Consider the following 16,015-nt stretch of genomic DNA (forward strand, 5'->3'; position numbering starts at 1 on the left):
GCATTAAAGTTATACAAAGAAGGTAAAAAATATAGCTTCATTAAAAAAAGTTTAGAATGTTTTCTTATCAACATAAAATTTGTGAATACACATTTCAAATTCATATCAATCTAATCAGAAATTTATGGATTGTTCTGGATAGATCATGAACAAATAAGTGGTTAGGAAAAATTTAAATTTGAATGACATAACCAAATAGTTTGACAATCCAATTTTTTATGAGAGAATGCACATGTTTTTTTTTAAACATGTCATTATCAATGAGACAGACGAAAAACAAAAGTGAGTCATTATCAATAGGATGGATGGAGTATTAGATTTAGTATTTTTGTGAGTGGACAAGGAGTCCCACTTTACATAGTGTTATGTTACTTTAACAAAAAATAATGGTGGGTCATGATGATTTTTTGTGAATAAGTGTAATATTTTTGAAAGACAATCAAAATGACAAAATATGCATATTTTTAAGAAATGGATTAAATATGTGATATGATTGAGAAACATCTTATTTCTATAGTAGTAATTTTATGTTCCTTCAACAATATTCAAACGTCGATAATTTCATGTGTTAACAGTATTTAGGGTTCAAATTCTATTGATCTCGAGTAGAAAATAAAAACAATATATAGTAATATTAAGCGTTGATCATTACAAAGTACTCCGTTCCATCTAACGTGACCATTTTTTATTTTAAGTTGTCCCATTACAAATGGTCACTTCACAAAAACGAAATATCTTTATCTCATAAAAAGTTGTGCTCCGCCACTTTCTATCACTCTAACACTTTAATAATTCTTCTTCTTAATAACCTTGCCAAAAAAATAAGTGGCCATCCTTTAATGGGACGGAGGGAGTATTAAAAAGAAACTAAAAAAATTTCAAAAAAGAATTTGGCGTAAAAAATACTTCCTCCGTTCTTTATATGATTTCCTTTTTTTTTTGGACCGTCCTTCAAATAATTTCTATTTCTATTTTTGAACATTATCCCGCCACTAATAATACTCTATTTGCTCTTATTTATTTATTTTTAAGTTTCAACACTTTCAATACTAGCTAGTTATAACATATTTTCATAATTTTTATTATTAATTATAATATTTTTCATTATTTTTAATATACTCAATAATTTTATATTAACCTCATACTTCTCGTTATTGTGAAGTTATTTGGAGAAGGTAAGAAATATATGGTCAAACCTGAGTAGGGGTGTAAGTGAGTCGAGCTAGCTCGCGAGCTACTCGGGATCGACTCGAAAACTACTCGAAATCGACTCGGTATAAGTCGAGCTCGAGCTCGAGCTCGAGCTACTCGATTAGGTATCGAGCCCGAGTTCGAGTTTCATCATACTCGGCTCGTTAGGCTCGCGAGCCTAATCGAGCTTTCAAAAAAATTATGATTTTATCCCTATACTATAGCTTAATTACTAATATAGCTCATAATATATAAAATTTGTTGAAACATATATGAGACGAGCTTAAACGAGCTCGAGCTCACCGAGCCTAAACGAGCTCAAGTTTGATTAAGATTCAATAATCGAGCCGAACCGAGTCGAGCTCGAGCTCATCGAATATGCAATCGAGTCGAGCTCGAGCTCAAAAATCTCAAACTCGAGCGAGTCGATCGAGCTCGAGCTCGAGCTTGATACATATAGACCGAGCTCGAGCTCGAGTATGTCGATACTCGACTCGACTCGGCTCATTTACACCCCTAAACCTGAGTCAGTGGAGCGCACGTGTCTTCGACAATGTCCCCTTAGCTTCAACTAAAATTTGATTTACATCACTGTCAATTTTCGCATACTAATTTAATTTAGCTAGTTGCCTTTTTGGGTTGCGTGGATTTCTCATGCACTGATCACAAATTATAAATTAATAATACTCCATCAAATATATTAATTTCATTGAAATTCTCATCAAGACATAAATTCTTAACCTACAAACAATTGATTATCTACTAGTTGAAACACCGATTAAATTTTAGTGAAAACCAAATCAAAGAAATTGGAACCTCGAATATTTAAATAATTTGGCAAATGGGAATCGCATGATAGAGTGAGTATTTATGTAATTAAAGGTCTCATATTTAAATTTCACCAACATCTCACACTTAGTTTTATAAACTAAATATAAATAAAAAAATCAAACAGAAATTTAGAAAGGGTCGCTCGCACTGAAGCCTGGTCTGGTACCTTTTTATTTATGTTTACTTAATTAATTAAATTAATTTTGAATTCTAATTATAATTAATAAATATTAATTAAAAAATAATATAGCTCAATTATGATTAATAAAGTAACTCTAATTAAAAATTAAAAAATTTTAATTGAATTTTATTAAAACAAAATACACCGCGTGTATCTAAATACACAAATTTTTTTGACATAAAATATGGGCAGAGTTCTTTCTATTTTCTTGGTCAACATTTGAGACCTAAACAATACTCCCTCATTCTCCAAAATAAGTTCATCTTTGGTGACGGCACGAATTTTAAGAAAAAGTGGTAAAGTGTATTAATAGTAGAAAAAAATATGTTATAATTTGTATTAAAAGTGGTGAAAAAGTGTTATAATTAATATTGAGAGTGGTGAAAAAGTGAAAAATAAGAATAAATAAAGTATTATTAGTGGTGGGGTAATTGTCCAAAAATGGAAAAAAAAAAAAAAGATGAATTTTTTTAGGGGACGTCCCAAAAAGAAAAAAGAGAAACTTATTTCAGAGAGTTGAGGGAGTATCAAGTGGTACTATATTATTTCGATACCTAAGTACAATTAACCTAAATCTTGCAGTATATATGTCTCTTTTTTATTATGCTTAAAGGGTTGAAGTGAAAGGACACCACTATGTTTGGTTCCAATTTATGATGCATTTCTGACCCTTCTTCTTTGATTTTAGACCTATCATAATGTAAAATATAAAAGTGATTTGGTGAATGGTGAAATGTCCAATCAAACCAAAAATGGTGCATGCCGAGCCCCCACCTGACCTCAGATTTATAAAGAATAGGCCAAAAGCAACAAACCAACAAAATGATAAATACATACATATATACCTATGGCATCATTCCAATATTGTAATTAAATTCACCACATATATGAAGAAACTGGTGGAGTTAAAATAATTAATTAAAAATTCTTCAAACATGTATTATTAAGTAATATTTTTTTTAATCTCAGGGTTAAAACATATACTCTCTTGGTCCCACGAATCTTGAGTCAATTTCCTTTTTCGGCCGTCCCACGAATCTTGAGTCGTTTCCTTATATGACAAAAAAATTCATTTTTATTCACTTTTTCACTTTTTCACCTACCACACTTAACACATTAAATACTAGTATTTTTTTAATTTTCGTGTCCAAAATAATTGACTCAAGATTCGTGGGACGAAGGGAGTATATGTTTCTCCTTATCCCAATATTTACTATGTAGGAGTATAAAATAGGTTTGTATATATTCATCAAATCTGAAGGATAAATATATTATCTATCCAAAAATTTAAATAAATATATGTCTCTGCATTTGGTGACACTCGCTTGCAAAACAAAAAAAGATTATACGCGAGAGAGAGAGAGAGAGTTTATTAAGATAGAGACGATTAAACCTCAATTAATCTCTTCAGACAACACACAAGATCCATCCATACGAAAATTGCCAAAAAAAAAATCCTAAAAATTACAGCACATATATTAATTATTGTTGATAACTTACGTTATAAGTAATAAACTAAAAAATGAAAAAGAAATAGAAAATGGTAGAGTTTAAGGTTGGTAAAGCTTATTCCCACACCTGCATTTCCAGGATAGAAGATAGTAGCTGTCATCTTCTCTGTGAGATGATTTTTCCCATTTGATGGTGGTCCGGTGGGGCGGAATTACCAAAGTAGCCTCGCACGGCCTGCAACTCATGCACCTGTTGACGCAAGCAGGCGGCCTTGATCCCAACACCATCTTCCTCAACTCCTCCTCATCTGGCGATGCCCTAATCATCCCACCTGATCATATATCATCATCATCATACATGGAATATATATGTATCAATATTCATTTATATATATATAGAGAGAGATATGCATAGTAGGTATGTAGGTGTAGCATCTACCTGATGAAGGTGCGAGAGAGGAAAGGAAGATGGATGTGAGTGCAAAAGTGAGGAAGAGGTGGTTGTGGTTTCTTGATAGAGCCATGAGGAAAAGTGTTATGTGATTGTGCAAGTGTGGAAAAATGAATGGGGCTGCCTGTGTTTATGCATTTGAAGACAAAGTTGAGCACTGTGTGGAGAATGAGGGACAGGACAGTTTACAGTAGTGTTAGAGAAATGATATTCATGTCATGCCCCTCTTCCAATTTTAATTGCCATCTCACACAGAAAACAATGTTTAATTTCTCTTTCTCCTTTCGGAAAAATGTTGTTTTTCCATCACTCTGCGGTCATTAAAGTTTTACTCATTTTTCATTTTTTTATCTGCGGATTTACTATTCAGAGCTGCTACTAGTGCTTTTTTGTTATTTCTGCATCCTAGCTATCAAGATTTGGGGAAGCGCGTGCATGTGTATATATGTTTTATTTAATTAGTCACATTAATTTAATTTTGTGGTTCCTTGACTTGAGAAACCTCTTGTTAATTATATTTCCGTGTTACATGCGCTAGCTATTGATGTGAATCATATTTGTGGTCTTTTTATTGAGCTAAGGTCCAATAGGTTGAACTCGAGGTTAAAAAGTGTAGAAACTTAAATAAATACTACTACAAGATTCCTTAATTAACTTATTCATGAATGAGTATAGCTTGCATGGAGACTTCTTTAAAATTGCAGGGCTGATGTGAGGAAGCAACGCGATCGACGAAGAAGATGATGGGAGCCGAAGATAGTTGGAAAGGTTAAAGAAGAAGCAATCATAAAGAAAAGTAGTTACCATTAGAGGCAACTAAATGATCAGCTGTGATTAAATTGAGTAAATTTGCATGTCCGAAGTTAAACGAGTGAGGTCAAGTCATGACTCATGAGCTTTATGAAGCCTAAACTAGGATTGTTAGCCCTGAGCTTATACTAAAGACAAATGAATTTGTTAACTTAAAGATATAATTTTGGCGAGATACATAAAGAAAAGTAGTTACTAAAGATTCCTTAATTAACTTATTCATGAATTGTGTATTGATGAACTGAAACACGAGATTACATATGAATATGTAATGAAGAAACGAGATAGTGGATAAAAAAATGTAACAGAGAGAACTTAGATGGTTGAATCAAGTTACCTATGTATGTAATCAAATCACTTATATATACTGAGTATATTAATTATTGTTACTTTGAGATGAATTAATTAGGATTATATTTCAGATATGTGATGTATTGACATAAGGTAGGGTGTGGGTAAGGACAATTGCCACGACTACTTTTGTAGTTGTTCAGAGTTGAGATATTGAAGGCTTTGTTGGGTGAGTTGACAAGTGTTTGAGCGATAAGACTTTGTGTGATATCCTATATCGAATCATTAATTAATGTGTAATTAGGTTATATGTATAAGCTTAATGAAATCATCATCTTAATTTTAATAATTTGGTACAGGCTTGATATATATTACCCCACACCCATTAATCATTAATAAATAGTTGAGCTTCATGCATTCTCTTCCATATAATTCATTTGCATGGTAAAACTGAAAAATAATAGGTCCACAATTGAATTAATTAATGTTACGAAAAAAAAATATTGACTTTTGAGGCGTATCTTTATCTTTAGACCATAGCTGGTTGTTGAATATTTCAAACTTTTGTCCCCAACAACTTCTTGGAAAATTAACCAACTTTATTGGAAATGCTTATCGCCTTATCGGTATGGAGTTTGCAGCATTGCTCAACAAACCTGTTCCTATCCAAATTATTTGTGTTCCATTGCAACATCTATAATATATTTATATACATAAATTTTAAGTATATATATGTAAGTGAATTGAAAAAGTAATAAAAAAAGGAATTCGTATATGCAGAACTATGGATTGAATTCAAGGTTAATTTCCTTTTATTTAGTGCCTCTAATTAAATAACGATAGAAATTCAATGCATGTGCATGGATTCAAGGAGATCAAGTAGTAGTACTACTACATTTACTTTTTTGTTTTAATTTTAAATTTTACTTTTTCTGAAATAATTAGTAAATATCTTTTGTTTTTCTAAGCACTTTTTGGAAATAATGATTGGTAACCTGTAAAAATGGTAGCATCAGAATGTTGGACTGTTGGTAGTGGTGGATGTAACTGCTTGACTGGCCTAACTGTTTACCCACAATGCCCATATATATTCTCAACAGTCAGTCTAGAATATAACAATAATTATTTATTTGAAAGGAATATATTAAAAATCATTGATATATATATTATTAAATCTCTTCGTCAAGTATATTTAGATCTTCGTATTTTCGTTTTAATTTAAATTATATTGTTCCTTATGCACTTTCAAAACGTAAAAGCTTTTGCTTATTATTCGCATTAATCAGCTGTCTTCGTGTGTGTGTGTATTTTGTGTCAAAATGTAGCGTAAAGTTTACTAACCTTTTTTCTTTAAGTAAACGAACTAGGGCTAAAATAAATATACTTTTTAAGATATAAAATAAGAATCATTAGTCCTTAGATCATCTAGATCTACAATTGATTCGTCATTCTGTTGGATGAATTCATGGTCCTGAGTTCGAATTCCAAAGGTAGTAAAAATTTATTTTTCGCAATTCAAACATTTATACAGCGAATTCATACGTGTTCTACATAAAATTCATACATTTTTTTCTAGTTCTTATTTCTTATTTTAAAAGGTGCTCTCACGGTAACCGTCCCCACGAACCACATATTATTAAGAACACGAAAATTATGTGAATATACCCATATGCGCGACACACGTAAACATTGCATCAATAATGCTCCCTCCGTCCCATTGATAATGACACATTACTTTTTGGCACGATTATTAAGAAAAAGAGTGATTTAAGGGTAAAATTGATAAAAAGTTGTGGAGTCCACAACTTTTTGTGAGAGGAGGTGTTTCCTTTTATGGAACATGCCATAATCAATGAGACAGATTAAAAAGGAAAGTGAGTCATTATCAAGTGAGACGGATATAGTAGTATTTTATCATAACTTCAAAGAGTTTTAGTGAAAAATAAATCTTATATTATACTCCCTCCGTCTCATGAAGCATGACCTGGTTCTTTTCGGCACGAGAATTATAAAATTGTTATTTTGGGTGTTAAGTGTGGTAGATGAAAAAGTGAAGGTGAATAAAGGGTAAAGTTTTTGTCATTTTTAGAAACATGGCAAGCTTCGTGGGACAAACCAAAAAGAAAACTAGATCATGTTTCGTGGGACGGGGAGAGTATCAAAATAGATTAAATTAAAACATAACACTATATATATATATATAAACTATTTTTAGAAATTAAAATAATTAAGAATGTTAATGGACATATCACACATATGTATATCAGAATAGATTAATACTAGTAGGTTATGGCTTAAATTTTTGTTTTTGTTTAAGTTAAGACTTCAAATTTAATTTATTTTGCTAAACATCAGAGGTCGAATATATATCTTACTAGTCTTACATGTAAAACACATTTTACGCATCATAATTCATTCTTTTGATATCCCAACTCGAGAAACATGTTTTCATCCTCAGAAAAATCTTCAAAATTAGGATTAAGTAATTGATGTCATCATAAAGATAAAGTTAAATAAAAAATACTAAAATTGAAATTATATACTACTCCTTCCGTCCACGAATTAAAGCTAAAAACTAAGAAAGCTAATAAAGGTATTATGGTGAAACAAAATAGTACTCCCTCCGTCCCACTGTATCTAAAACTCTTTTTATTTAAGGCGTCCTATTGTAAGTGAGACTCTTTCATTTTTTAGTAAAGATATTACCCTTTAAACACATTTTCACTTTTTCACTTACAAACAAAATACATTTTTCTTAATTTTCGTGTAAAAAAAAAGGTCTCACATAGAGTGGGACGGATGGAGTAGTTGATTAAAATAATAAAGGTGTTGTGAGATGAATTCATTAGTGGTAAATGGTACTCCCTCCATCCCACAAGAGTGCGCATCACTTTCGATGGACATGTTCAATAAAATGGTAGATGAGTGTATTAGGAGTGGAGAAAGTGACCCATTATAAAGTAAGAAATATAAAGTTAGTGGTAGTGTCCAAAAATGGCAACTGCACACTCTTATGGGACGGAGGGAGTAGTAAATATTGAATATAAAAGTGATAAATGTGTTGTGAGGTGAGTAATGGTAGTAAAAAAAAAAGGAGAGTAAAAAAGTACAAAAAGTACCATAAGACTTTATTTGATGGACAAAAAATTAAGAGTAAGTAGGATTTTAATTTGTGAATGAAGGGAGTACTATAAGCCCTATAAAAATGAATAAGAATACACCCTACTAATAATAAAAACAACAAATGCGCCACACAAAATAATAAAAACAACAATAATAAAAATGATATATGCAATTTATTTTCAGATGTACTAATACAAAAACAAAGTAGGAAAGTTACTGCTCTTGTAAACCGTAATTATTAAGTTGAACTGGGGTGCAGCAGGTGGCGACCCCCCAGCCCAGTAGGGCAGTTTTTTGCAATACATGGTGATGTGAAATTCAACAGTTAAAAACAGTAATTTAAAGTGAAAGGTTCACCTAATTTACCACTGGGGAAAAATAAAAAACGATATCATCAAAGTACAAGATTGGGTAGCCTGGGAGAATCCAATGGGAAATCCAGTTATACTCTGCATATTGATGGCTCACTCATTAATGTTTTTATTTTATTTTCTGATCATATATATATATGTAACGTGCGCACACCACTCACATAAAGTATAAATGGAAATCTAAGATTCAATACGAAAATGCCCGAATTAGAAAGTCTAAATTCTTTATACACCATTTTATTCTTTGTGTTCCACATTACCAACACCAACTATACTCACCGACACTATCAAAATTTCCACGTTCAACTATTAATCCTACATAATTAATCTCTCCATTTTGTATGAGTTCCCTATACAAAATTCTAAATTTTGTTCATAGAGGTCCAATTAAACATAGTATAAAAATGAAAACAATGTGCCTAATTCCATTTTTAATTCGAGTTACAACTGATCAAACACATGTTACACTAGATCACTCAATCCTTCGATTTATTTGTTAAAAGCGTACAAATCAATCAAAGTTTTGATCAAATCAGTATCGTCGTTAAACTCAATAACATTTTTAAAGGTTACCACTAAGAATGCTTCACGCCCTCAAATCAATCCACTCTTTTCTTTTGGAGTTGACAATCATATCAAATTCGCATTTTTTATTTATTAGGGTAAAACATAATTGTTTTCGAAGTGCATACTGAATGAATTACCTCTCTATGTTCTTATATGATAAGATAATATCCTGCCGTAAATTACGTAGAAAAAGTAATATCCACTATATTTAATTTCTTAATGCGACATATTGTTAGGTCTTGTATTCTTCGTGAATTACGTTGATGTTGCTTACTAGTTTGTTCATTTGCATGTTTATTTCATCAATGAAGTTGGACATCTGTCGAATTAATAAGGTGGTATATAAGTTTTTTATTGTTTAAATGTAGTACGTCCAAATAAAATAATAATTTATAAGCAAGTATACAAATTAAATGTGTGATATGATAATGATATAAAGGAGTGGTGCGATACGACTTTAGGTTTCTGTAGAAACACCACTTTTGACGTCATTTATCAGTTTCCATTTCGGACTAAACTCACGCTCCTAACCTCTAAAGTTTTATTCACCCCATATCTTCTTTCATAAATAATACTTGCTCGGTCTCACTATTTGTGGTTGTGGCTCACTTATTTTTATCACAAAAATTAAAAAATTATATATAAATTGAATAAAAATGATGTACTTTACATCTTTCCAAAAGTTAATTGTTGTTTTGCATGGAAATAAGTCAATTTTAACAAGAAAGAATAAAATAAGTCAATTTTAACAAGAAAGAATAAAATAAAAAACGAGCCACTTTTAATAGGACGAAAAGAGTACTCCTCCATCCCCATAAATATACACATATGATAATAAAAAGTTGTTTAGAGTATAGTGAATAAATAATCTTACATTAAAAATATTATTAAGTAAATTGAGGGTAATTAAGAGCGTTCAACCCAAGAGCTCCTTAACGTGCTCTGGTTCCCATTCCTAAAGAGTCTCTCGTAAATTGGAATCTCAAATTTTTATTTCTATTTTATCTTTAATTTAAATATATTTGTAGATAAAAATTAAATACTTAATTTAACTACTAAAATTTCATTAAAAAATGAAGCTACATCGAAAAGTGTAGGCTTATCTATAATGTGTAATACACTATAAAAGTGAATTAATTATAATTATAATTATAATCTTAAAATTTAGATAATTTTTATATAAAACTCGATTTTTTTTTTTATTCGGGCGTGCTTTGCACGCGCTTCTCTCTCTCTCTCTCCCTCTCCCTCTCCCGAGCCCCCCTCCCCCGACAGCATTGTGCGGCTCGCACGAGCCAGGTTCACGTCTGCTCCGCGAGCCGCGATACGAATGCTCTAAGTGCAAGTTAAAAGGGTAAAATTGTTGAAATTATGTGTTGAATAATATTCAAAAATAGGGTGTGCATAAATTTGGGGGAACGTACCAAAAAAGAAAGGTATGCAAAAATAAAAGGGACTGAGGGAGTAGTAGTAGTAGTAATAATAATAATAATAATAATAATAATAATAATAATAATAACAATAATATATTGAAATGGACTCCTAAACGAAAATATAATTTTTGAGAATATATTTCTCACATAATTTTACAAAATAAATCAAAATATCCAAGTTGCATTCAAGTGTTCCACGTCAAAATTTGCAATCTTAAAATATAGGCTAAAACCATATTTACGACTCGCATATGAAGGTCAAGCTATTTTCAATATTTCAAAAGTAAGAATATTTTTGCAAGTTGACCTAAAGGTGAGGCCATAGACTATAACTATGCTTATACTAATTATTAATTTGCATGTAACCAAATATTGCATGGTTTAATTTGTTTCACAAGGGTTTTATTATCAACTTATGGCCTGAACTTTGGTGCGTTTTGTAAAAATGTTTCACAGTAGAAGCACGTAATAATCACAACTCCAAGTTGCAGAAAAATGTATGTAAAAATGATAAAAAGAGGATGAAGTTTGAATAGTACCAACAAAAATGGCACAACAACTTTACATTATTCCTACATCTTATCTACAGCCAAAAAAGAAAATTTGCTGTTCAATAAATCAAACATTTTGAACGTGTTAGTGATCACTACTTACGAAAGAAGCCTCTGTCTCCCTGCTTAGACCATCTCATACATTCCTTCAGCATCCCATACATTGACCAGAAAATCCACCATTTCCTGTAAAGTTTTTCATCAAAAATAGTCAGTCACGCCGACTTTAGGCCTCTACTTGCATATACAAGCGAACAAACATACCCCAAGCGGGACAGGGCTGGGAAACGGCTTGCTGCTGTTAAGCAGCTTATGCTTGCTCTTGCTCGAATTCAAACAGCAAAGCTGGAGCTTTCTGTCCATACAGAGATGCGATCTTGTGAGAAAAAAAGAATCCGTATCATCAAATAATTATTTACCTAATCAAATAGGACTAGAATTCAATCTTCATCTGGTATTATTGTCACACACATTAAGATTTGTCAGTTGTCACATTTGGGACTGTTTCTGAATCAACAAGGACAAGTTTTTTATCTATCGCGTGATTCATCTGTTCGCATCAGTAATCTGTTACATGATATATAGTGAAGGAGAGATCGTTACCTTAATTTGAGCGCACGCAACAATTGAGATTGACTGCTTCTCTTCTTATCCCCTACCCATTCCTGTCTGCTCTGGTTCCAGAGAATAAGACCTATACTAATAAGAATCCATTTATCATTGAAATGGCAGAAAAAGAGATGAATGACAGAAATAAGGAAAGAATAAAGTTCGTAAGGGGAATAGAGCAAGATACAATTAAGTCTATTAAGTTGTCGAAATGGTTATGAAGGTATGATTTGAAGATAATACATTTTCTTTCTTCCGTATTAACATATGCACATGAAACAATGGGAGAGAAGTAAAGAGATGGATCCATCTTCTTATAGTTGATGGGAAGAATATTTGATGTGCCAGCAACAAGGGCAATTGAGCATCAAGAAATCAAAATGTTTTCGTCTCTCGCATTCAGCAGCGAAAATGGGATTTGAGGGTATAGCAGTCTAGGCCACAAGTCGACAAAAGTGCCAAAAAATCAGCCATTACAGTGGCAAAGGAACTTAACCAGAATCATAAACAAAGTAATACAACTGTGACATATTCCTTTAAACAAGTACAACAATTTAAGCAACTGCCAATAATGAACTGACCATGATTTACAAATTCAGTTGTCTCTTTTGAACAGCCAGAACCTTGAGCTGCATGCTCCTTGGTCGGCATATTTCTTGCTGATATGCGCTTTCCCAAACACGTTCTTGTAGATGTCATTTGTCAGGTGCAGGCTGACCAAAAGCTACTGATATGGTAGCTTTTGGATCTCTTATTCTGCTTTTTCAGTTGCTCGTTTTCAATTCACAACACCGACTGCAGAAAATTAACTTAATCTGGCATAGACAACCATAACACACATCAACTATCTAGTAACTAGAAAGGAGAAAAGCAATGAATAGATTGCATCTAATATTAGTCAAGTAGAAACTCTTAGTTTCAGAGAAAATGTTAAACTTTAGCTCATTTGGTAGAGGAATTATCTACTCTTATACATAATGAGTCACAGTTATACAGGGGCTCTTAACATTTAAAACAAGATAGCGATCTGCAAAAGAATTCGTCTTAAATGAATTGCATAGCTCTTAGGTGTTTCTACAAGATGAGAACAAAATCAAAAATGTTGAAAAAAATTGAATATGTAAGTAAGAAGATTATGCATAATGGCTGAAAATATTTCCAAGAATTACTATTGATTAGTAATTATCAATTTGTCCTGTGCAAAGCAACAGCAATAAAAAGCATCCAAAACCTGAACTGTAGTCAATTCATATTGGAAAAAAAAAATTAACTTTATGTAACTTCAATCAACAATACTGAAACACCCAATTCGTATTTTCTTCTTTGAAAAAAAAAATTATGTAATTTTGAGAAACAGAACACAAAAATTTAACAAATACGCATGTACTTTAACTGAATAACGAAAATGTATACTAAAAAGCATCAAGAATCCAAGATGCTCATTTATTACTAAATTCTAATCTTTACTCAAATTAACTTAAACGAACACAACGAACCCAAAACTCATTGATTGAAACCAAACATTAACTTAAATTGTCAAATAACTACAAGATACATACGAAATTTGTCGAATTGCCAAAAAGAAGACATAAAATAGGGAAAATAAATGAACAAAAGAATGCAAACCCAGAACTAAAAATGCAATTTATTTTGCTAGTAAAAAATGCCTACCCAATGCGAGCAGCGGCATCAAAAATCAAAGCAGCGACCAATCAGAACCGCAGAAAAGGTTCTCACTATAAGCGTCGATGACAGGAAGGATGTGCTGATTAGCTTCTGCCATAAATTTTAAAAAAAAAAAATCATGCTATCATTTACATAAATTCGACAATAAATTGAGTTTTCCGAAACACAATGCACGAATAATTAATGTATATAAAATTGGAGCTGGCAGAGAAATTTACATTGTAATGGTCTCCTTCCTGAAATCGATCGCTTCTCAGCGATATGCCTTGCGGTTCTGAATTAGCTGTTTTCTTAGTTTTCTTCTTCTCCGACAAAGGAGAAATTTCATAGCTTACCTATTATGTATGTAGCTGGATGTCTGGTAGTTGCTATATTTAGCCATCTGTATTTTACAAAAAATATAACTGCACACCACAACTCAAAAAATATAAGAATTTTTTTCTTTGAAAAACAGACAGAAAAAGATAGGTACTGAATAAGTATTACTATATCCAATGTATTTTTATACCCCCCTAAATATACACATATCATTTTTATATGAATTTCAATAAAAAAAATTATGTAGAATATTGATACCACATAAAGAATTCCACGTTAAAAGTATATTGTGATTAAATAGTATTCCCTCCATCCCACTTTCCTTTTTATTTTATCTCATTTATAATGACAATTTTTAAAAATAATATATGGTCCATACCTTCTCTATACACATCAAATAAGTAGTTTCTACTCACTTTTACACTCTTAACACCTAATTCTTAATTTCCGTGTCCAAAGTAAATGTGTCAAACTAAGTGAAACAGAGAAAGTAGTATATAAGTTACAATGATAAGATTGTGAAAATTATGTGGAATAGTTTCCAAAAATAAGATATGCATAAATTTAAAGAACATACTAAAAAAAGATGTACTTAAATATGAGGACGATCGAAGGAGTATAATTTTTGTTAATTAATTCTGTAGAAAAAAAGAAAAGAAAAGTTTTTTAGGAGTATAATTTTTGCTAGAGGTGGTATACACCCGAGTGTACCGTACACTCGAGTTATATCCGATCCGAATCTTGATCCAATTGGACTATCATGGCTCATTTTTTCTTGAAATGACACTAACACTAACACTAACACTAACACGATCTTGGAATGACACTAACACTATTTTATTTTACAAATAACACTATTTCAAAAACAACACTAACACTATTTTGTTTTACAAATGACACTAACACTATATCGAAATGACACTAACACTAGGTGTAAAATGACACTAACATCATATTGATTGGACGCTAACGCTACATGTAAATGACATCACTACTAGAAAAACGCTCATAGATAACGGATTTTATCCGTTATCTATGAGCAAAAAAACCGTTGTGTATAGTGGTGTTATCTATTCTATACGTCATACACAACGGTTTCAAAACCGTTATCTATAGTAGCATAGATAACGGTACGATGCGTCATACATAACAGTACGCATCCGTTATCTATAAAGGTTATACCTAACGGTTTTTCACCGTTATGTATTAAGATTTTTCCATTATGTATTAATTTTTTTTTAATTTTTTTTATCATAGTTAACAGTTTTTTGCACTTTTTATAACGGTTTTAACCGTTATCTTTTATAGAATACATAACGGTTTTTCACCGTTATGTATTAAGATTTTTCCGTTATGTATTAGAATTTTTTTTATTTTTTTTAATCATAGTTAACAGTTTTTTGCACTTTTTATAACGGTTTTAACCGTTATCTTTGATAGAATACATAACGGTTTTTTGCACTTTTTATAACGATTTTTGCACTTTTTATAACGATTTTTACAGTTTTTATAACGATTTTAACCGTTATCTTTAATTAGAATACATAACGATTTTTTGAACCTTTTATAACAGTTTTTTGCACTTTATATAATTGTAGTATATTTTTAAATTTTGCAATTTTTATAAAACGACAAAATGATAAAATCAACAATAACAATTTTATATATCATCCAAAATATTCATACATTACCATCCAAATGAACCAAGTATCAAGTATACATCATCATTGCATATTCGATTCAAAATTGAAAGTACCAACTATCTTATAGCTAAAACAAAATTCTATCATACTATGTATTCTAGCACTAAGTCCTCAAGAACTAGTTGCTCTTTCCTGAAATCCTTCTTCCTCATGAAAGTAATCTGCAATAGAGATTTAGTGAAAAATGAAGAATGACCGCTACCTTCAGAATTATTAAAGTGACAAACTAAAAAAATAGGCACCAAATAGGCAATCGTCTGAGGTAGCTTAAAGTGCACGTGAGCCCTTCTTTTCTCTTCCATCTCTTCCTTGAGGGCTTCGTTACTGCACCTTCCCAAGAAGTCGAACATAAGATCCGACATAACAGCAAGAGCAACTAGCAGAGCCTACAAATGTCCAAGAATCCCGCTCAAGAATCCCCCAGAAGTAAAGATAATGAATGTAATTC

General features: G+C 31.5%; 2 protein-coding genes across 3 annotated transcripts; both read right to left on the bottom strand.

Moving 5' to 3' along the window:
• Positions 1–3,571: 3,571 nt before the first annotated feature.
• Positions 3,572–4,421, bottom strand: LOC130992293 (EPIDERMAL PATTERNING FACTOR-like protein 6). Its single transcript, XM_057916860.1, has 2 exons — positions 4,094–4,421; positions 3,572–3,986 (listed from the first exon to the last, which is right to left on the bottom strand). Exons 1-2 carry the CDS (start codon positions 4,176–4,178, stop codon positions 3,754–3,756), a joined length of 318 nt encoding a protein of 105 aa, XP_057772843.1. The 5' UTR covers positions 4,179–4,421; the 3' UTR covers positions 3,572–3,753.
• Positions 4,422–11,185: 6,764 nt separating this feature from the next.
• Positions 11,186–14,026, bottom strand: LOC130992294 (uncharacterized). 2 transcript variants are annotated; one of them, XM_057916862.1, is made up of 6 exons: positions 13,765–14,026; positions 13,532–13,636; positions 12,442–12,675; positions 11,855–11,945; positions 11,516–11,606; positions 11,186–11,437 (listed from the first exon to the last, which is right to left on the bottom strand). In XM_057916862.1, exons 3-6 carry the CDS (start codon positions 12,557–12,559, stop codon positions 11,378–11,380), a joined length of 360 nt encoding a protein of 119 aa, XP_057772845.1. In that variant the 5' UTR covers positions 12,560–12,675; positions 13,532–13,636; positions 13,765–14,026; the 3' UTR covers positions 11,186–11,377. The 2 variants fall into 2 exon arrangements, with proteins under 2 accessions (XP_057772845.1, XP_057772844.1); XM_057916861.1 differs by having other exon boundaries at positions 11,516–11,627; positions 13,765–13,943.
• Between the last annotated feature and the right edge of the window lie 1,989 nt (positions 14,027–16,015).

The sequence above is a fragment of the Salvia miltiorrhiza genome, chromosome 7, assembly GCF_028751815.1.
Source record: "Salvia miltiorrhiza cultivar Shanhuang (shh) chromosome 7, IMPLAD_Smil_shh, whole genome shotgun sequence".
NCBI lineage: Eukaryota > Viridiplantae > Streptophyta > Magnoliopsida > Lamiales > Lamiaceae > Salvia > Salvia miltiorrhiza.

Coding starts and splice junctions, on each gene's coding strand:
- LOC130992293 (XM_057916860.1), bottom strand. CDS start 4,178: ATGGCTCTATCAAGAAACCACAACCACCTCTTCCTCACTTTTGCACTC. Junction 3,987..4,093: donor CTCTCTCGCACCTTCATCAG/GTAGATGCTACA, acceptor ATATATGATCAG/GTGGGATGATTAGGGCATCG.
- LOC130992294 (XM_057916861.1), bottom strand. CDS start 12,559: ATGACATCTACAAGAACGTGTTTGGGAAAGCGCATATCAGCAAGAAAT. Junction 11,946..12,441: donor AACTGAATTTGTAAATCATG/GTCAGTTCATTA, acceptor TTATTAGTATAG/GTCTTATTCTCTGGAACCAG. Junction 11,438..11,515: donor CCAGCCCTGTCCCGCTTGGG/GTATGTTTGTTC, acceptor AAAACTTTACAG/GAAATGGTGGATTTTCTGGT.